The sequence below is a fragment of the Thamnophis elegans genome, chromosome 6 (assembly GCF_009769535.1).
Source record: "Thamnophis elegans isolate rThaEle1 chromosome 6, rThaEle1.pri, whole genome shotgun sequence".
Lineage (NCBI taxonomy): Eukaryota > Metazoa > Chordata > Lepidosauria > Squamata > Colubridae > Thamnophis > Thamnophis elegans.
Genome location: NC_045546.1, coordinates 25,252,583 through 25,274,799, shown reverse-complemented (window position 1 = coordinate 25,274,799; position 22,217 = coordinate 25,252,583). Strand labels below are relative to the sequence as shown.

At 37.0% G+C, this 22,217-nt stretch overlaps 1 protein-coding gene across 2 annotated transcripts; it reads right to left on the bottom strand.

Annotated features, from left to right (window-relative positions):
- Nucleotides 1-428: 428 nt before the first annotated feature.
- RFC3 (replication factor C subunit 3) lies at nucleotides 429-21,607 on the bottom strand. 2 transcript variants are annotated; one of them, XM_032220254.1, is made up of 10 exons: nucleotides 21,487-21,594; nucleotides 21,288-21,397; nucleotides 15,307-15,444; nucleotides 10,903-10,970; nucleotides 9,571-9,668; nucleotides 8,166-8,347; nucleotides 7,100-7,236; nucleotides 6,912-7,010; nucleotides 2,732-2,801; nucleotides 429-718 (listed from the first exon to the last, which is right to left on the bottom strand). In XM_032220254.1, exons 2-10 carry the CDS (start codon nucleotides 21,372-21,374, stop codon nucleotides 527-529), a joined length of 1,071 nt encoding a protein of 356 aa, XP_032076145.1. In that variant the 5' UTR covers nucleotides 21,375-21,397; nucleotides 21,487-21,594; the 3' UTR covers nucleotides 429-526. The 2 variants fall into 2 exon arrangements, with proteins under 2 accessions (XP_032076145.1, XP_032076144.1); XM_032220253.1 differs by having other exon boundaries at nucleotides 21,288-21,607.
- Nucleotides 21,608-22,217: the final 610 nt, after the last annotated feature.

Sequence of the window (22,217 nt, the reverse complement as noted above, 5' to 3'; positions counted from 1 at the left end):
CATATTTTCAGCCATTTCAGGCAGCGGCGATCAGTGGCAGCAAATGGGCCATACCAAACGGGATACACAGGTGGCAAATCAGCCTCGGTAAAGGGTGGCTATGGCGAACGGGCCATAACAGCGGCTAACAGGCAGCAACAAACAGGCAGTGGCGGCAAATGGGCTGCGGCAAATGGGCCACAGCGGTGAACTGTGGTGGGAACAAATGGATGGCGGTGGTAGCAAACATGTTTGTTTAATAATAAATGTTTAATAATAAAATAAACAGGCCGTGGCAGTGCTGAACAGGCCCTTTTTTCTTGGTTTCCTCCCACAAAAAGATAGGTGTGTCTTAATAGTCCGGAGTGTCTCATACTCTGAAAAATACAGTAAGTTACTTTTCTCAGAATAATTGAACTGCTTCAAAAAATTAATCATGACAAAATCACTGAAATTCAACAATTTCGATTTTATTGCCTAGATACTGTAAAACTCTTGTGATTTGCAGTTCATAATCACAATTGATGAGTATTCTCAAAGCTATGCATTAGAACACCATAGCTTCAAGTCCATCTTCCATAAATTTTTTATAAAGGGCCATGAATTTGGCTACAAATGCTTCCAGGTGATAAATAGCTTTGTTGCCCAGTTGTAATCGGTGCTCATAGAAAGCTGCCATTTGTGCAACTTCTCCTTTTAGTTGCCCATCACAGTTGTTTAGAAGTTCAGACATAAGGCCCTAAAATAGATGACAAACAGTAGTAGTTCAGAGATGTATAATTATATTCTTCTGAATGTATGAAACAAATTGAATGCTTGGAATAAAACAGTGTTTGATTAAATTATGGTACATTGAGCAAAATGTGCCAAAACTTACTTTCATATATAGTTGCCACCAACAGAGCATGCTAAATGTAGAACATTTCTACATTGATGTAAGTTGGTAATTTAGTCTATTATTATCATATTAAAAAGACATCTATAAAAGTTGATTAAAACTATAATGACCCAAGAAAGCCAACATTCATGGGCTCCTCTATTAAATATGGTATATGGAACATTAAAACTTGGAATGTATCAAAATAATTAAAATAAAAGATGTTATATTTATGATATTTATAAGAGAGTATAAATAGTAAGTGGAAAGCAAAGTTTGCTTTAAGGCAGACCAGTGAAATACAGATTTTTGCTTTTCAGCAGATTATTAAGAAATGTATGAACTGAGAAAACATATTATACGTTTGTTAATGATAAAGTGAATAAACATGAACTAGGAATGTTTTGTTTGTGGATTGCTGAATGAACATGAATTGTATGCCAGTAGCATACAATCATGCAAGACAATAAATTGAATGTAGTTCACCAATAAACTAGGAGTGAAAGAAGAATGTCCAATACTCTTCTTGGTTATTTATTTTTAGTACACAAGCAAGAAATTCTTGTGGTGCTTCAACAAGCATTTTGGTTGAAGAAAGGAATGTGTGTACTCCTGTATGAAGTTAACGCTATACAATTGGTAAAAACTCAAATTATTCACATTGAATGTAGAATATACTATATGATGCAATGAGTGGTATGAATCTGAAAACTAATATACTGAAGATCAAGAGAGTTGTATTTCACAAAGAAAACAGCATGAATGACTGCAAGATTACATATAAACAGGGAAAAATTAGACCTAATAAATGAATTTGTATACTTTGGCAGAATGTTTGCTAAACTCAGAAAAATTGAGAAATTTTAAAACATGCATATGTTGGTAGAAGAGTAGAAAAGGATAGTATGTGTCTAATACAGAAAAATCAAGAATGAATGGGTGATGAATGAAATGGATTAAATAACAAAAGTTGGTGTGTGAAAGAGTCCTAAGATGACTTGACCACATAGAAATAATGAACACTGAATTGTAAAACAAATATATGCAGTAAATTTGAATGCACTGAGATGAAAGCAGAGACAGTTAAGAATTAATTAATAAAATTGTCAGAAAGTAATTTATAATTTAGTTTATTATATTGTTAGTAGCAAGGATGGTTTGAAATAATAGAAAAGTATAGAAAAGGGAGGGGTCCTTGGTGCTCTCTGAGCTTGCTTGTATTCTTGCAGATGTTTCATTACCGAAACATCAGTGATGAAGTTACCTAGTTTGGGTGATCAAACATCTGCAAGAAAACAAGCAAGCTCAGAGAGCACCAAGAACCCATCATGTCAACCTGAGCTACAAATATTCTCCTTTATTGGTATGGAAAGGTTTTATGAATGGCATTAATTTGATTTGGTCAGATTTCCTTCTCTCTTATCCATTTATTTTATTTACTATTTATTACTTATTTTTACCATTTGAACAATGTTGCTTAGCTCAAAAAGAAAAAGCAAAGTGAATGCATATGTACTGTACGTTCTGAATTTTCCATAACTTAAAGCAGCCTTGTCCAGTTTAACTTTCTCCTGCTGAATTACAATTGTCATAATCCACAATCTGTACATTCCTGGAGTGGACTGTTGAATCTGTAGTCCAACATATGGATTCTTAGTTAGAAGCTAAGAAATAAATAATAGTCTTTATAATTATCCATGATTTTTTTTTCAATTTCAATAGCAAAATCTGATTTGACACAAGAATATCAAGTTCTTTGAAGATATAAAAAAAATGCTCAAACTGTTTATTCTAAACTTGATTTTTCTTGCTTCCCCAAGGTAATTAATGTTACCCTCAATTAGTAAACCAAATAGGAATCAATAAATTAGTTACCTTTATTATAATATCTGCAGGAATACAATGAGTTAAAAGTTCATAAAGTCGCCCACGGACTTCAAACAGTCTATTGGAATAAAATTAAAATATTACCAAGCTGCAATTTAACTCCAAAAAGTTTTAACTTATTCAACCAATTTAATAACCTTTATTGTGTAGCCTTCACACGCTATCTCAAAATCTATTTTAAAAGATAATAACTATAATAATTCAATTATTAAGAAATAAATTTCTGCTCAGGGATTTCACATACAGTATTAATCCTCCCCTTCTTTTAGAAACATAAAAAGTTAAAAAGTTAAACTTCCCCCAAATTATGTTCTGCATCCTTGTATCTATTAAAATACATGTTTCTGTCTTTAACAGAAATACATTTATTTGCTCACAACTCAAATGCTTCTTTTTTATCTTTCATTTCTGAAAGGATCATTTTTTTTCCTATTGGTGAGGAAAGAATAAAATGTAATCAGTATAGATTGAACGCAATGTTTAAGTGGTAAAAAGGTTTGTCCTAGAATTAAAAATACAGTGATTTTAATGTTTTAAAAAATATTCCGCATTACCACAACTGAATCATAATTATGAAACTCATAGCACCCATGTAATCATTTAAGCAAAAATAAAGAATTCAAGTAGTTCCCTTTCAAAACTTCAGTCTCCAGTCGAGATGGCTTCAGTCTGTTTTAGCAACAAAAACAACAATCTTGGAGATTTTAAGATTTTTTTTTCAAAGCCTTCTGGGATCATAACTTAAGAACCTCTACTCTAGTTCACTGTACGAAAGTAGCCGGAGGGTGTCACCAAAGGTGCTTTTTCAAGAGGCAACCTGACTTTCTGGTTTTTCTTTGAAGACTTTTTGCTTCTCATCTAAGAAGTTTCTTCAGCTCTGAGAAGCTTCTTGGATGAGAAGCAAAATGGCTTAAAAGAAAAAACAAGAAAGTCCAGTTGCCTCTTGAAAAAACACCTTTGGGACAACCATTTCCTGGATGACTGAGAATCTCCATAGACATTCAGCAAGAGAGTGACAAAATGAGACTTGTTGTTTTTGGAGCTCAATATAATTATATGATTTCTCCAACACAAACGCTTCCTAAATCAATGCCAAACAATGGATCCCTATATTACAGGGAGGGAAAGCAATGTCTATGATGATTTTTTTTTTTAAATCAGGAGGCTAGTAGCATAAGCTATCATGAGCTGCTAATGCCTTTAAAAATGTGTTAGTTGGAAAGGTGTTATCAAATTCCTGACTGCATTCTGCAAATCTTTGTGAAATCCCTGAATACAGGTTATCATTGACATACAACCACAATTTGATGGATACTTGTCACTAAGTGAAGCAGTTGCTAAATGAGTTGTATCCAATTTTACTCTCTTTTTTGCCATGGTTATTGGGAATCTGGTTCCTTGCACTGAGTCAGATTATTGGAAGCCCCCTGGGAAGATCACAAATGATAATCACATGATCCTGGGACACTGCAACATGCGAGTTGCCGAGCACCCAAATTTTGATCACATGATTATGGGGACATTATGACAGTCGTACGTGCGAGGACCAGCCACTAAGTCCCTTTTTTCAACATCGTCATTAACTTCAAACAGTTGCTAAACGAATGATTGAAAATCAAAGACTACCTATTACAGCTTTTCTCCATCTGGATATGCTAGCTAGAATTCTGAAAGCTGTAATCCAAACAGCTTCAGAGAAAACTAGGGTGAAGAAAAGTTGATATATACCATAATACTGAGTCAAAGAGAATCTACCTTTTGTTGCTGAATCTTTTTTAAATAGGCAAATAGCTATCTAAAGTTAATGTTCTTAAATTGCTGAAGAGGAAAACAGTCTGTTTTTAAACATTAAGAATACACCCAAAAGTCCCAAGCAGTCATTTAATCGACACTGCCTAAATCCACATATCATGTGTTTCCCCCAAAATAAGACAGGGTCTTATTTTCTTTTGGTCCCTGAAATAAGCACTTGGCCTTATTTTTGGGGAGGTCTTATTATTTTTGAGGTGCAGGAGGCTGCAAGTGTGGTCACCTCATGGCTGCTGCTGTGTTGCCATATTTTCAGGGAGGACTTATGTTAGCGCATGCGCTCAAAAGCCCAATTAGGCTTAATATCCGGAGAGGTCTTATTTTCAGAGAAACAGGGTATAAAAGCTCAAAATAATGTTCACATAAAAGAAAATATATAATCAAATTGCATGTTTTCTTTTTCTACTGAAGCATAATATCAACATTAAAAAATAATGAGGGCTATTATAAAGATTTAATGGAAGCAGGCAGAAGACGTGACTCACAGCATCCCCCATTTACATCAAAGAGAATTCAAACTCTCCAAATTAATTATAAAATGCTGTCAGTCTTTTCTGCAAATGCAATATATATATATCACCAATAAACATATGGCAACCAGTCTACATTTCTTTTCTTCTGTGAGATCAGCACCTAGAAAAAAATACTCTGCCCTTATCATTTTTGTCATTTCTAGATGGAGGTTCTTCATTGCTCCAAACAAACAAGCTTATTTTACAATAGCTTAATTCAATGTAGCCCTTCTGAGATTGGCCACTACTGTGGAACCATCTGTTGAACCTGCCAGAAGCAAAGAGGGTTCCAACTTCTAACAAATTGGAGAAGCAATGAAATACTCAAATCATCCCAAAACAAAAGATCTAATGAAGTAACCTAGCAGAAACAAGATGTGTATTGATAAATCTGAGTAAGAAAATATACAGAACTAGTAGCATTAAAACAACTACTGTTGCTAAGAGAAATTACTAGATATTGTTATCTAGAGTATTTTAACTGCTTAAAATATAATACAAGGTTATGCTTTTTATCAATGGAGCCCACTATTTATTGTTCATTCTTTCCCAAAAGAGTTTCCTAAAGACTGCGTGAAAGAAGTACTAGAAAATTAAGAGAGACTGTGAGCAATTTGTTTTTAAAATAGCTATATTCAAAATGAGCAAAGGCCATAGGCCACTGTATTGACATTGCTCATTGATCCACTAGTACAATAGCACAATCTTATAATTGGGACAGCAATTTAAGCTGTCCATCTCAGCTAAAGCATCCTTGGTGGATGATTTTTTTAAGCATACCCCTCAAAAAAAGGAACCCACCAACACCCTGCAGGCAGCCTTACTGTAAAGCCTGTTCCACTTTTGATTTTTTTTTTTACATTTTCTTTGGAAAATTACATGCTATATACTGATACAAAAAAAATAATGCTTGCACCTATTGGTAAAAGTGATTACACTTTATACAGAGCTGTAGGAGCATAGTCTAGGCTGGTATCCATCATCAGGATTTGAATAGGTTTTATATCAAGAAGTCAAAGAAGAGTAAAAAAATAAAATAAAATAAAATTTGTTCATTTATGCTCCAGATTTGAAAAACGTTGACAATCAAAACAGGGAGTATGTAATTAGTAGGCTGATTAGGCTAATGGGCCATTGTATTTTCATATAGTCATGGTATTGAAAAATGCTTCGGGCCACTTTGTTCAGTGCAGGAATAGGAGTTACAGCATCCTCAACAGATGGCTAGCTAATCCTACTTGTGCTCATCCAACAAAAGAAAGCCCACAACTTCTCATTGTCCGTTTTTACCATTAGGCTTGTATTTTCTACATCAACCCATTTTTCTGTATCTTAAGCAAATTATCGTCCATCCTGCACTGTGAATGAGAGAACGGGTCTCAGTCTTCTGTTTGACAGATGTTTGACCTGTGCTTTTATATTCCTCAATTGTATTTTCTCAGGGCAAAATATCCCCAGCTCCTTCAATCCCTCTATATGACATAATTTCAAGCTTTCAATCATCCCTTTTGCCCTTCTCTGAAATTGTCCCACTTTTTCTGAAGCTTTGGGATGCAAAATCTATTTTTTTTCTTACATTCAATCATATCCAGTTCTTGGAGACTGCCAGGGCACATCTTATTTTGAATGCATCTATTTATAAACTGTTTTATTGTTATGTAGCACAAATACACACACACACACACACACACACACACACACACGTTTTAAATCTAGTTACAGTCATCTTTTAAACGATCATAGTATTAAAATCATCAGTGTAAATCTTTAGTGTCAGAAAACATATGTGTTGTATTTTGCAACCTGACATTTATCAATGTCATATATTATTTGCTACACTCACTTACCTCTGGGGTGTCTGCTGACTGACAATAGCATTGGCTGTCTCTCTCAGATATACTTCCCAGTCAGCCTCAGAAATGTCTTGATCAGGCGTGAAAGGAAGCCTGCGAGACAAGTAGTAAAGACTTGCTAAGATTAACTCGGTGCTGTTTATTTCTCTCCATATCCATGTTTTTTTAAAAAAACAACTTACTGCTGTACTCTGCATGCCTCACACATTAGAAGAGCCTTTCTGAGATTCCTCCCAGATTTTTCAGCAATTCTCCGAGCCAATTCTTGAGGAAGAGTCAGGCCTTCCTTCTTGCAAACATTTGATAAAATGGTACAGATCTAAATATTTGGTAAGACAAATATTAGTTTTGCAAACATTTGTTTTATAAAAGCTTACATATCACTGCATCAGTTGATGCAGGAGTAAACAAAGAGGAAAGTCCCTAAGAAAGATATCAGTTTGGAGAAATTAGCAATGAAGTACTGATTGCCTGGACTACACCTACTACATAGTTCCCATCATGTATTTCTTCTTTGCCTTCTCTCACATATACCTTAAATCAGAAGCTCTAAGTGTGATCTCTTCTGCTATACCTGGGAATAATTATACCCTGGACCTTTTACAGCACAAAAGACATAGAAATATTTTAAGCACTCCAGTTGGCAATGTTGTGAATTTCTGGATTAATCAGTCCTATTTATCATAAGCCAAAGACCAACAGACACCATCAACTAACAGATTCAAAACCGGCAAATGCCGGACAGAATTTAATCAGGGAACATTTCAATCTGGCACAAAATCTAACATCAGAGAGGGGGGGGGGGGCTGTAGATTTTACCAGCACATGCTATCTGACAGTTTACTTCCCTCTATTTTAGAAATAAGTTGAAAGACTATGCCCTCATGAATACTTATAAAAATGGTGGTAACAAACAAGAAGAGCATTCCCTGCCACTTTCAACTATTGTTTTGCCTCTAGGACCTCACCATATTCCTGCTTCACAAACTGAATCTTATCATTACAAACCCTTCCAAAAATATTAAATTCCTCCCCATGTCTATGAAGAAAACAAAGTAAGCATGGATCTAAGTTGTACAAATTACATTCACATTTAGCAACAATGTTAAATATAGGCTAATTGTATAAGCATAAATAGTTCAGAGAAAGACAATAAACAAGGATTGCTCAATTTTCATGCTAAACTCCATGCAAATAACACTGGGGAAAAAACATCTGGAAAGCAATTCATCTTCATCATGAACTTACATCTCCAATACTTGGAGCAGGGACTCGCACTGCAAGGCATCTACTCCTGATGGGTGCAATGACTTTTGATGTAGAATTGCAACAAAGAATTAATCTACAGGTGGCCATATACTTCTCCATTGTTCTTCGCAATGCATGCTGGGCATCCTTTGTAAGCTTGTCCACTTCCGTCAACAGCACCACTAAAAATAATCAGCAATAACTTTTAGTTAGATTCTCAGAGTGTATTATCTTAATTTATTTTTAGTATATCTGAATTCAGAAGCCAGGATTAAGCCTTCCTATTCAGAAAACTATGATCTTTCTCCCACATGCATTTATGAGATTATGTTTTTCACCCCAAAATTTCTATAAATATTCTAAACACATGGTAGTTCATCATATTTATCTTCCCAATGAGAATGACACCCTTCCAAAAGAATCTCCATTACATATATTGCTAAAGATACAAAATCACAGCACAATCCATCTTATAAATACTTATTCAGCTTTTTGTCATTTGTTTTATATTTCTTCAGGTTTTTATACTGCTAGCTAACTTTTCTTCTATTTGGGATGAAGTTTATCTTATCAAGAGGGACGCGGTGGTTCAGTGGCTAAGATGCTGAACTTGTCGATCAGAAAGGTGGACATTTCGGCGGTTCGAATCCCTAGTGCCCTCTAGAGTCAGGAACGACTAGCACACATGTGCGAGGGGAACCTTTACCTTACCTTATCAGGTAGGTTTTCAAACTTGCAGTTTGGAAGACCTTTTAATTGTAAAACAATTGTAAATTCAATGATGAATAGAAAATGAAGTGATCAACCCCTAGAGGTTCTATTATGGTTGAAAATGTTATGGTTTCCTTCATCTCTGTGCTCAAGAGGAACTGTCAGAAACACAAGTAGGTGGTCTTTCATCCTCGGCTTATCCAGAAGGATTCCATTGTACCAAGCTTACTGCCTTACTGCTTGTTAGGACAACATGGTTTCCACTGTTTTGGTGATGTGTACTTTACCATTTTCCTTTGTCTTTTGACATGATGAAAGATGCTTGAAGATGCATTCTGTAAATCTTCTACCTATTTCCTCAACACTGTAGTTTTTTAAATCTTTATACTAGATGTTGTTCGTAATCCCTATTTTGCCATCTTTGGAAGTTTTTATTTGGTTTATAAGCTACGAAGCGAAGGAGCTGTAATAACTTACTAGTCTTTTAAATTTATTTTTATATATGGAGAATTATTCTTTTTAATGGCTGAAGTGTGATTGGATGTGTGAATAATGTTTAATGAATGTGATAACTTACATTACACATTACTACATAACTATTACACATAATCAATTTCTCCAAACAATTCTGCTTGGGAAAACATACAACACTGAATAGCTTTGTAGAAATAACTTACACAATTTATGTACAGACCTTTAAAATCACGCTGAGTGTTTGTCTCAAGTTGCTGTGACTGTGCAACTGTCTTCAGCAATTCCTGTATTACGACTCGATCACTGTTCCCTGCATCACTGAAAATTAATATAAAAACATATCTTTTTTTTTTAAAAAAAAGATTTTTCCTGCAACTTCTATAATTCCCAGAAAGTATGACTAGTAGAATGCTGAGTGTTGAAGTTCAGCAACCTACCTTTTCCTCATATTCATATTTATGCAAAATAAATTGTAGGGAGTTCAATGATGTTTTGCAAGGGAGGGGTGTCTTTAAATCAGTATTGACTTCTAACAACTGTCTGAGCAAATCCTTGCAGTTTTCTTGACAAGATGTTGCAAGTGGGTTGCCACTGCCCTCTTCCTAGGACTGAGAGGCAGTGATTTGGCCAAAGTTACCCAGCTGACTTTGTGCCTAAGGCAGGACTAGACTCATGGTCTTTTGTTTTTAGCCTGGTGCCTAAAAGAGAACACCAAACTGACTCTTTCCTTTATGAAGTTCTTAACATAAGCATGGATTGTAAATGTATGTTGTATGTTGTAAATGACACAGCTGTCACTAACAGATGGAATATTCCAGAAACTTACAGCTATACTGACCTCTAAAGTTTCAAATAAACTATAGTATCAGATTGGACATTTTAATATGCATTATGTCTTGTTTTTCCATTTTTCTCATTTCTTCTCTTGAAAATTACTTACTTTCAAAAATGTCAGATGTACTGAAAAATAAAATTCACAACTTTTTTGCTTCACTAGTGATGATTGTGACTAGTTTTTGCTGCATAATTTTCCTAAATATGTTATCTTCTTTAAATTTCAATAGGCTGTAGCTCCATTTGCAATAAAAATGTGTAACGTAAGTAAATTCAATATGTTTTGTCTAAATAAATTTTATTTATTTTATTTATTATTTTTATTTATTTACTAAAATTTTATGCCACCCATTTGTCCTATAAGGTGACTCTGGGTGGCTTATATTTTTCACTTTAAACAACATAATGTTATGTGCAAATTAATTACAATAAATATATTTTATACAGTGTATACAGTGTATCGTATATCTTTCAGTTTTCCATTCTCCCAAATATTTTTCTCTATGTTACTTCAACATTACTGCGAATTTTAATATATAAAATTTACTACTTACTATATTAGAATTGTTAACTTTATAAAGTGAAGTAAGTATCATTTAATACAATAATATTAATCAACTGCACCATTTATAAAAGCCACAACTAAAATTGCATTTTCTTTAAACACTGCATTTTCCTGCACCAGAAACTAGATATTCAGAGCTGATTACAAACATACCTTGGATTAACTTCAAGATGATAGTTGCTTGCAATAGTGCTGATTTCAATTTTCTTTTTAGAGGGTGCCTGAAAAGAAATGATACTAAGCAAGATGAACTTTAGGAGATCAATACTAATGAGATGTAGCTCATATTATTGAACAAAAGCAGTACAATTCTTTTTTTTAATTCTTACATATCAAGCACGGTGTGCTTTAAAATAATTCTGCCTTTCGTTCCATTTTAGTTTGAAAAATGATAATCCTTTCTCTGCTTTTTATTGTTTGCATTAATTATATCTCTCTTCTGAGATATAATTATAAATATCTCCGTTCAGAGGAACTGCCTCTGAATTTCAGTGATGAAAAAGCTGTCTGCCAAGTTTTTCTAGAGTTGGGTGAGAAAAGGGACTTAGAGGAATAGCAAGGACAGATCAAGCCAAAGAATAACCTGTATTTCAAATGAAGAGACGCTTTAAAAGCTGATTTCCATCAAACATTACATAGAAACACAGACACTCGATGCTTCAATATAGTTTTCTCCCCAGTGGCACCCTTGGAGGTCGATGACCAAAGCCATCAAAATGCACATGACGAGAGAGGCTGCCATAGTAATATATTATATTATGAGCCAAGGTGGCGCAGTGGTTAAATGCAGCACTGCAGGCTACTGCTAGATCAGCAGGTCAGCGGTTCAAATCTCACCGGCTCAGGGTTGACTCAGCCTTCCATCCTTCCGAGGTGGGTAAAATGAGGACCCAGATTGTTGGGGGCAATATGCTGACTCTCTGTAAACCGCTTAGAGAGGCCTGAAAGGCCTATGAAGCGGTATATAAGTCTACTGCTATTGCTATTACTTGCTGTTGAAAAAATGCAGTTAGAAGGCAAAAGCTAAACTAAACAAGGAATTACAATGAAGGCCTTTTTTCACTTCGTGCAATGGTCTAGACACTGAAATACTGGGTTTCAAATCACACCAATTATTAAATACTGACACTTTTGATATTCCTAATTAAAATGAAAAGCATTCCAAATATGAAGCGACAGAAGGAATCTCCTTAATAATGTATTTACTGATGGTTGTTTTACTCCCCAAGCTACTAACTAAGCAAAAGAACTCATTCTGACTGTTGGGGCATCATTTTTTAAAAAAATCTTTTTAGCAAATTATCACTGTGAGAAACCATTGGAAACTGTAAGGAAAAGCACAATAATAAAGCTAGATGACCTCTTGATCATAACTGCTGATTCAGAGTGAAACAGCACAAAGTATAAACTAGACTATGCTGGGTCAAATTATTTCCAGTATCATACAGCTGAAGAAAGATAATACCACAAATCAACATTTTCCAACTAAATTTTCTGTAAAAGCAGAAGCCTACAGTGACAGAGTCCACATTTTGGCAGGCTACATTACAGGCTACATTATAATGGAAGACAATAACAATCCCATTATTTTCCACATTTGTCAGAAACTAATTGAAATAGAATGTTCTTTAGGGCACTGCATTTTAAAAACAGCTTTGACAAAGTGAGGTACATTAAGCCATCAACTTATTATGGCAATTGGGACATGAATTTCCATCACTAAGTGACGTGCCATGAAACGCAACCACATCACTTAACAACAGCAATTCCTGCCGTTAACCAAATCTCATTACACAAGGGCACTGCCTGCCGGCTTCCTCACAAAGTCAATGGAGAAGCCAGCAGGAAGTTGCAACTTGCAGGCAGATCACAAGCAGGCCACCATGCAGGTAAGTGGCTGCTCTAGATGGAGAAGTATGAAGAGGTGAATGAGGATGTGAGAGAGAGGTACAGCAAGACCCGGGGAGGCTGCAGGAAAAGTATGGTGAGGCCTAGGAAAGGTGTGCAAGCATGCACAGGAGACAAAGCAAGACTCAGGGATGATGTGAGTGGTCTACACAGCGTGAGCATAGAGGGGCTAAAGGAGGATGCATAGATGGCAGAGATTACCCCAATGGCTTGCAAATTTTCCTGCCAGCTTTCCCACTGATTTCCCACCCTGGGAAGGTGGCAAATGGAGATCACATGATCGCAGGACACTGCAACTGGTCATAAGTCCTGATCACAATCATATGACTGTGGGATGCTAGAATGGCCAAAATTCCGACAACGGGTCATAACCACAATTTGTTCAGTGCTATCATAACCTTGAATGGTCACTGAATGCATGGTCATTATGCTGAGGACCACTTGAACACCTAGGGGAGGCTGGGCAAGGTGTTGAAGATACATAAACTGCTCTAATCGGATATATTTGACCAGAGAAGAAAATATAAAGGGGGAAGCATGATTTTAACACTCAAATACCTTGTTCTCTGCTCTAGTAGCAGAACTAGCAACAATCTATCAAATTATGGAGAGATTTCAAATCAACGAGAGAAAAATCTTCCTACTGGTGGACTCTTATGGTGGACTCTTTTGAAAAACTGATGCGAAGGTTAGATGGCCAATTCTCAAGTATGCTGCAGTTGAATTTTGTACTGAGTAGGAAAATAGCTTTGCGGATTCCAAAATCCTATTCAACTCCACGGTTGATGACTTCTATGAAATGTGCTCTAACTGCCAATGTAAACTAGAAACTGCACATTTGGAACTGACTGCACATTTAGAAACTGTGTATTGGCTTTCTATCGCATAACACTTGAGTTACTATTTATTACCTGATGTCTGTCAAGTAAATTCAAAACCAAAAAGCTGCCATAAAACCTAATCTAACATCAGAAATGTATTGGGGGGGGGGGAGTCTCAATGCAAAGCCAAAAAGAAGAAGCAAATATTATATGCAAAAGCTAAAACAATCAGAGCATCATAAAGAGAAAAGCAGAGATTTCAATCTAACAGCAAAATAAATAGTTTTATGGCTGAACAAATATCTTTAGAGTGATAATGCCAAAACTACTCTCTTGCCATCAATATTAGTTTCTTATAGAGATAGCTTTAGGACAGCCTTGCCCTTACCAAAATCCAGGGGTGTTGGATTTCAGCTGCTATAATTCCAATCAGCATGACAATTATGGGAATTAAAGTCACACACTGTCTGAAAAATATCCTGGATGGAGGGGACACAGAAAACTGTTCCTATCCCTATCCTGTCAGCTTCAGAATCCCTGTAAATGTTTTATTTCTATTCCAGATATGAGCGATGGGTATATTTAGAGAGCCATGTAGGCTAATTAAAGCTCTAATCATTATGATGGACTCCCAAATACCCACCACTGGTCTAGAGGATGTATAGGTCGCTTCTTTAGGAGTGATCATATTTTCTCCTTGTTCAAAGAAACCTGGGATCATTCCTTTTCTTAAGTAATCAGTCACAAAGAACTTCCAGTGAAAGCATGGCAAGCTAAATATGTCTCAGTGAAGAGTGGACACATGACAGGAGACCATAACCGTGGCAAAGAACCAGGAAGTAGACTGGTTCTTTGGAACTTCCCACAAATAAGGAGAGGACAGAATATCCCACACATATGCAGAGATGACTGCTCTTTGTGAGGAGACTGCAAAATAGCAGTCTTCATCAGGTTTGAGTACTTAGAGACACATTAATCATCAAGCTTGCAATCTCAGCCAGTGCCATTAAAGGATGCTAAATTCCTAATCTCACTTCTAATTACTTTTCAAAATTGCTTATTTAAATATCTTAATGCTATTAGAGGTCTTCGGAATGACAAATCTGAAAAGTATGTATATTCCTGAACAAAATAAAACTTAACTATGTTAAAGAACTTAAATAAATGGAAAAAGCTAAACAAGATTTTGAACTAAGAAAGTTCTAAATGAATTTAAGTTCTAGAAAAATTTGTAAAATTGAAACTTTTACTATAAGATTTTGGAATTCACTATATAAAATTAAATAGTTTTTTGTGAGTACCACAATTATCTTGACTACCACAAGTCATAATAGAGATAAGAGATTTTTAAGGACTTTTTGCTGACAGTTGGTGATTTATAGTTTTAAATAGAGAATGAATATGGGGAAGAAGAAATATTTATTGTAACTTTATAGGGGGTGATAAATAAAATTTAATTTTATGTGATGAAGACTGGAAGTAACTTCTTTATATACTTTTTCTTTTTTGAACTTCTTTCCTTTTTTCTATTTTTCTTTCTTTGTACTTTTTATTTCTTTTTCTGAGTTTAATTTGAACTGTCTCTATTATTGCATTTTAAATATGTAAATAAATAAATAAAATAAAATACAGAAGAAATGGGTCATGAAAAGCAGTAATCAAGATTTAAATACAGATTTAAAACATATTCCACAAAATCTTGTCAACCTTACTGATAAGATAAAAGTCCTCTAACAATGGACCTAATAAGACTTATGCTTATTTAGTAAGTTCAACATATAAAATTTTCTTAAACACTTAAAAGTTTTATTTTCAAGATATTTCTTACTGTTATATTTTGATGTTCAATCCTCAGTTTTTCTACTCCCGAACCATACAGCTCTCTTAGTAAACACATTATTCTTGTCTTCTTTCCAGCTCCCGAAGGCCCATAAACTAAGAGATGAGGAAAATCACCACACTGAACCTGTCCAACAGAGCATACACGAAGATATTACTTTTATGTTTAGATTTCATTGTAAAGAAAATGTGGTCGCCTACTAGACATAATTTCCATCAAGACTACAGATTGCTTAAATTATATCTTGAAGATTACTGATGTTTTATTCATAAGTCAAGGACACACTTAACAGGGCTGTTTTAACGCATGGGCCTGATGGGCACTTGTCCATGGACCCCATAAGCATAGGGGCCCCATACTAATCTGTGTAGGTCTGTGATGGTGAACCGATAGCACGCATGGCAGAGATGGCACGCAGTGCCCTCTCTGATGGCACGCAGGCCGTCACCCCAGTTCAGCTCCACTATACATGCGCATGTACCTCCCATCAATCAGCTGATTTTCAGGTCTCTGCCGCACATTCGGGGGTGGGGGACAGCGGGGGTGTTGCACTCACATGGGGCGCATGCACAGGGGTGCGTACGCATTGCATTATGGGGGTTCATGCATGCACTTTAGGCACTCAGTCTGGAAAAGGTTAGCCTTTCAATGCACCTTGTACCATATAAATACAGCAACATTTATTATTTTACTGCATTTTTAAATTAATACTAACATGCAAATATGTTTAATTTTATCGACCATTTACATTTTTATTCCTGTGAGCAGGTGTCATAGGGGCCCCAGTACACTGCTTTGCCTGAGGCCCATAATGCTGTTAAGACGAACATGCGCTTATACAGATAGCCCAAAATTTGAGCCCAAATTTCCACTTCTAAACATCTAAAGGTAGATGTTATGTGAATCATGCCCCATTTTATGATCTTTTTTTGCCATGGTTGTTAAGCAAATCACTACAGTTCTTAAGTGAACCTGGCTTCTCCCATTGACCTTGCTTGTCAGAAGCTCCCTAGGATGGTTGCAAATGACAACACCAGGACCTTGAGATGTTGCAACATTGGAAATACATGCCAGCTGCCAAAGTTTGATCATGTAACTGTAAGGATGCTGTAACAATTATAAGTGGGAGAATTGGTCATAAGTCATTTTTTTCAGTGTTGTTGTAAACAAATGGTTTTAAGTCAAGGACTATCTGCATAGAGTTCAAGAGGATAAACCATTATTGAGAGTTGTCAATGCGAGTCCCAAGATTTCTGGCACATCAGGATGAGTATATTCTTGAACTTTTATGGAACACAAATCAAAACAGAGTTACAGGATGAAGTCCATTTTCAAGAAGCAATATAAAGAATAGCTGAACCAAAATTACTGTATATACTCGAGTATAAGCCTAGTTTTTCAGCCCACTTTTTGGGCTGAAAAAAGCCGCCTCGGCTTATACTCGAGTCAGTGAAAAAATTTGCCCGAAATGGAGGAGAAAAAGGGGCGGGGCCATGCCGCTGGGTGACACTTGTGAATGGCCCAGTGCCCCTGTGAGTTTCCCCTCCCTCTGTGTCAGTTTGCCGCGCAGCGCGCACCGCACCATCCCCCCTCCTCACGTTCTAATGTAATGCAGGGCTGTCTTACAATTCCCCTTCCTCCCCCTCCTGCCGCTCTGCAACGATGTCCCACCTCCTCCTTGTTATGGCAAGCAGCCACATAGCGATGTCCCACCTCCTCTGGTACAGTGATCCAATGATAGGAATCACTGTGCCGTGTGTCATAGGAGGCGGGACATCGCTCCCGCGGCTGCACGGGACATCATCATCACAGCGGGACATCAGCATCATGAGGTGAGTGAAGTATTTCATTGAATACACCGCTAGTTTACTGTTTTTCTTTGAAATAAATATTCAAAAACATTATTGGTATCTATTTTTATTTTTGAAATTTACCGGTAGCTGCTGCATTTCCCACCCTAGGCTTATACTCGAGTCAATAACTTTTCCAGTTTTTTGTGGTAAAATTAGGTTCCTCGGCTTATATTCGGGTCGGCCTATACTCGAGTATATACGGTATTTGGAATGTAGCAAAACTGAGAAACTAGAGTTCAACAGCAGAATTTATGTTTTTAAACCAAATTTGTTAGAATCATATCTAACACTCTCAAGCTAAATTCTAGATAATTTAGTTGATGATGATCTAAATGAACAAATAGCCTGCTTTAGCATAATGCAAGCTCTTATATTCCTATGGTAATTTATGCACAGGACAAAATTATGTTGGGCTTCCTAACTGAGTTAAACATGGGGTGGTGTTTTGTTTTTTTGGATTAGTAAATTCTGTGAACCCAGTCACTACGAATTGTAATTATCAAGGTTTCTATTTTAGCATGTTTTATAGTCCAACTATTTGCCACTTATTCAACAATTCATGGCTAGCTAAGCCTTGATTTAATGTAAGCTGAAGACTAGGTTTAAAATAAGAAATTCAAATATAAGCTCCCTACAAGATATACTTTGAGGTTATTTAATTTGAACTGTGCCTTTTTATTTTCAGGCTGCTGTATCAAACTCAATTAAAACTACATTCACCAGATCTTACATTGTGATCTGTCTTAGATCATAAAGGGCAAGGATGAGTTTTGTTTAAAATGGGCTATTTTCATTCATAAGCAGTTTCAATTCTTTCCAAGCTTTGCAACAAAGCACTTTCAAATTTTATTCTGGAAGTATAAAATGTGTTTGTATTTCATCATCTTTGGCACGACACAACCTTGTATAGAGGCATCAAGTCAGGCATAAAACAGTTATCCTGGGATGTATTACATCTCCATAAATAAGATTTGAAATACCATCTACATCAAAAGGATCAAGTCTGAGAGGAAGAAATGGCAAACTGTAGCGAATAATTGCTACAAAAAGAGATGCTGTAACTTAAGCCTGCCAAAAATGTATATCTTACAATCCAAGAAACTTATACTTTCTAATTTAAAGGAGAACTTAAGTATGGTATAAACGTTCATAAAGAAACCTTTTAAGAAAATATTTTATGTCTTGCTGAGATTAAAACATAAAGAGCACTTTCAAAATCCAAACTGTGAGATTTATGTAATAGAACGTTCAAAATCTGAACTATAAAGTAAAGCAAATCCCCATCTTCAACTAGTTCATCATTTAACCATATTGGCCATAGTTCAAAATAAGAGTTCAGTTTTTACATTCCAATGGGAAATAAGCATATGGGGATTAAACATTAATACTGCATTGATCTAGCATTTTATTTCTAATGGGTAATGACGTGGGTCTAAATATATCCACAAGCCATGCTCTCTGCAGTGGAACTGAAATGTTATTAATAATCACTAGATGATTAACATAGCTGGGATACTTAAGAATATAAATGCTGGACCATTCATCAGTACTATTAAGCACAGCCCTGGGATCCTCAACATCTCTTTGAGGCTCCAAATTGGGTGAATTAAAAAAAAGGCATTGAAATTTTGGCAAGCTTGGGGATTTTAAGATAAATATTTAAGAAATGCATGCAGATGATTTTGGTACCCATTTATCTTGTAAAACTCCTGAAAAACCCCATCTCAATGATCAAGATCCTGGCCACTGTTGGAGTACAATATTGAACATGTCAAGCTTTGATACAGATTTGGAATCAACAAAAATAATATAGTCTTATTATTTACTCAAGGGTCTAGAGCTCTTACAACAGCTGCGTTGAGCTGATGTACAATGAATTCTATTGCTAATTGTGAGTTTTGGGGAGGGGCGATATTTGAATATGGACAGTTTTAGTATGTTTGGATATTGGCATATTGGATTTGAACTTGTTTTTATGGAATTATTTTTACCTCAACATGTAACTCTTAATAGAACTATGTCTACATGGACAAAAGTATGCAGTGTTGTCTTAGGCCCAGTACTCTTCAAAAACTTCATAAACAATTTAGATGAGGGGGTTAGAGACTAAAACATATGATGAACAGTTGCAGGAACTGGGTATGTCTAGTCCCACAATGGCAAACCTATGGCACGCATGCCAGAAGTGGCACACAGAGCCCTCTCTATGGGCACATGTGCCGTCATCAGCTGCTCTTCTGGTTTCCGGTGTGTGCATGCATGCCGGCCAGCTGGTCTTCATGCATGCCAGGTCACCAGAAACCAGCACATGCGCACCAGCCAGCTGGTCTTTGTGTTTCCAGCGTACATGCACGTGTTCCAGTTTGGGCACTCAATGCCGAAAGGGTTCGCCATCACTGGTCTAGTATAACGAAGAAAATGACTAAAGGTAACATAGTATTGAAGCATATCTCCAATATTTGAGAGACTGCCACAAAGGAGAAGACGACAACATATTCTCCAAAGCACCAGAGGGCAACACAAGAAGTAATGGATGGAAACTTATCAAAAAGACATCCCACCTAGAATGAAGGAGAAATTTCCTGAAAGTGAAATTAATCAGTGGAATGACGCTTCATCAATGGAGCACCAATTTCTGGATGTTTGTAAGAAGAGCTTGCACAGCCATTTGTCCAGAATGATATATGGCATCTTGTTTGGGCAGGGGCTTGGACTAGATCTCCAAGATCCCTTCAAACCCTGTTTTTCTGTTAAGGTCCTAGATTTTTTATTCCAAAGGCAGCCCCGTGTACAATACACTGCAATAATCCACCCAGGAAATTTCCAGAGCATAACTATTGAAAGATTGTTTCTGATCAGGTAAAATCACTAGACCCAGGTAGCCTTGGAGGTACAGAGTGCCTTTTACCAGTGACAGCAATAGAACTAGCCACATTCTCCAATTATGAACTTGCTCCTTTACAAGATACACAAACCCCACTCAGATGAACTATCTACAAACAATACATCCATTGTGTCTGGATTGAGGCTTGACTTACTAGTCATCATCCGGTCCAAGTCTGCCCAAGTACTGTTTCAGAACTGTTACCATCTCATTTTGTGTTAGATGAAAAGGAGAAGTGGAGCTGTGTATCACCTGCATAATGATGGCACTTAAACCCACATCCCCAGATTAGCAATAGCACTTAGATTTATATACCGCTTCAGTGCTTTACAGCCCTCTCTAAACCATCAGTCACCAATTGGTGGTCGGCAGACCACTGGTGGTCCATGAAAAATTTTTGGTGGTCCTCAGAAAAAATTATTTGTATTTTTTATATTGCACTAAATACTATTTATCTTTTTTTAAAAAATTCATATTAGTGGTCCGTGGGATTTAAAATTATGAATTTAGTGGCCCCTGAGGTCTGAAAGGTAGGCAAGCCCTGTTCTAAGCGGTTTAGAGTCAGCATTTTGCCCCCAACAATCTGGGTCCTCATTTACCCACCTCGGAAGAATGGAAGGCTGAGTCAACCTTTCTCACCGGCTCTATGTCAATGTTAAAAGAGCATAAAGTCTAAAATGGAGCCCCAAAGGGATCCTTATCTGGATGTCCCCAAAGCAGGCTAATCCAATAGAATGTAAATGGCCATCCCAGTAGGAATGGACTCCATTGCAGTCCAGGTTCGCCATGTGTCAATTCTGACAGCCTGTCCAGATGGACAACCGTGGCTGACTATGCAAAGCCACTGAAAGATCCAGGCGGCCCAAAAGGGTTGAATTCCCTTTGACTTTTTTCCCCTACAGGATGACCATGGGGGTTTCTGTCCAAACACGTAACAAACACGAAGTTAATGCATGTTCTGATTAGAGATAGACCTTGTAAGTACCACTTCGTGGCTTCGAAAACGCCGTTTTCCACTGAAAAGTGCCCCCCGAGAATAAATGGTCTTCCAACTGCTAAGAAATAGGCAGCAAAAAAGTACAATGGTCGCTAAAGCAAGTTTGAAGAGGAAGAAGGAGCAAAAAGAAATGCACCCGAGGATGCATAAAATGCAACGAGACCTTATTTCTCCTCTTCCTCCCCCCCCCCCGCCCCCAAAGTAGGAAAAGAGTCCAAACACCTCCGCCTCTCACCAGATTGCGAAGCTGCGCCGCTTGCTCTCGGTGATAATCTACTTTGCAGAGCAAGGTCGGGCGGTATTTGTCCACCCAGAGGCTCATGGCTGCGATCCGCCGACCAAAACCTAACGGATTAAAAACAAGGTGATTGAAAAACCGCGCGCTACCACCCCAAGATCTCCAGAATTCCCGCCCAGTACGGGGATCCCAGCACCGGAATGGCGTAACGGCGCATGCGTTCTAATTGAGCTTTCGCCTCGGTTCGCCGGCGCTCATTGCTTTCCGGCCTCATGTCAGCCTCGGCTGTTGTTGTTGTTTTAGTACGGTGGCTGGCTGGGAGAAAAGAAAAAAAACGCAAACTGACGCTGTTGTAATCGAAGGTTGGCGAATAACCGCATTGCATGTGCAGGGCACAGAAAAAAGTGTGGTGGTGGATTCCTGCGATATTAGGAATTTCTCCATAAGGAATTCCAGAAACCAAACTCCGGGTTTTACCATTTTATACTGCAAATTTTGCAAATCCAGCCATTCTAGGATATAGTGTTCTTTTCTTTGATTTGGATTTTACGTGTCCTATTGACACTACTGAATATAATTTGTACATCATGATAAGTTTGCGTGAACTACCCGATTGTATATTATGTACCACTAATGAGAATCCAACTTGTGTACAATTGCTTATATTGCTGTAGCTTTGAGAGCCGAGGTGGCACAGTGGTTAGGGTGCAGTACTGCAGGCCACTTCAGGTGACTCTTATCTGCAGTTCAGCGGTTCTAATCTCACCGGCTCAAGCTTGACTAAGCCTTCCATCCTTCCGAGGTGGGTGAAATGAGGACCCAGATTGTTGGGGGCAATATGCTGACTCTGTAAACCGCTTAGAGAGGGCTGAAAGCCCTATGAAGTGGTATATAAGTCTAACTGCTATTGCTTTGTTTGGTGTGTCA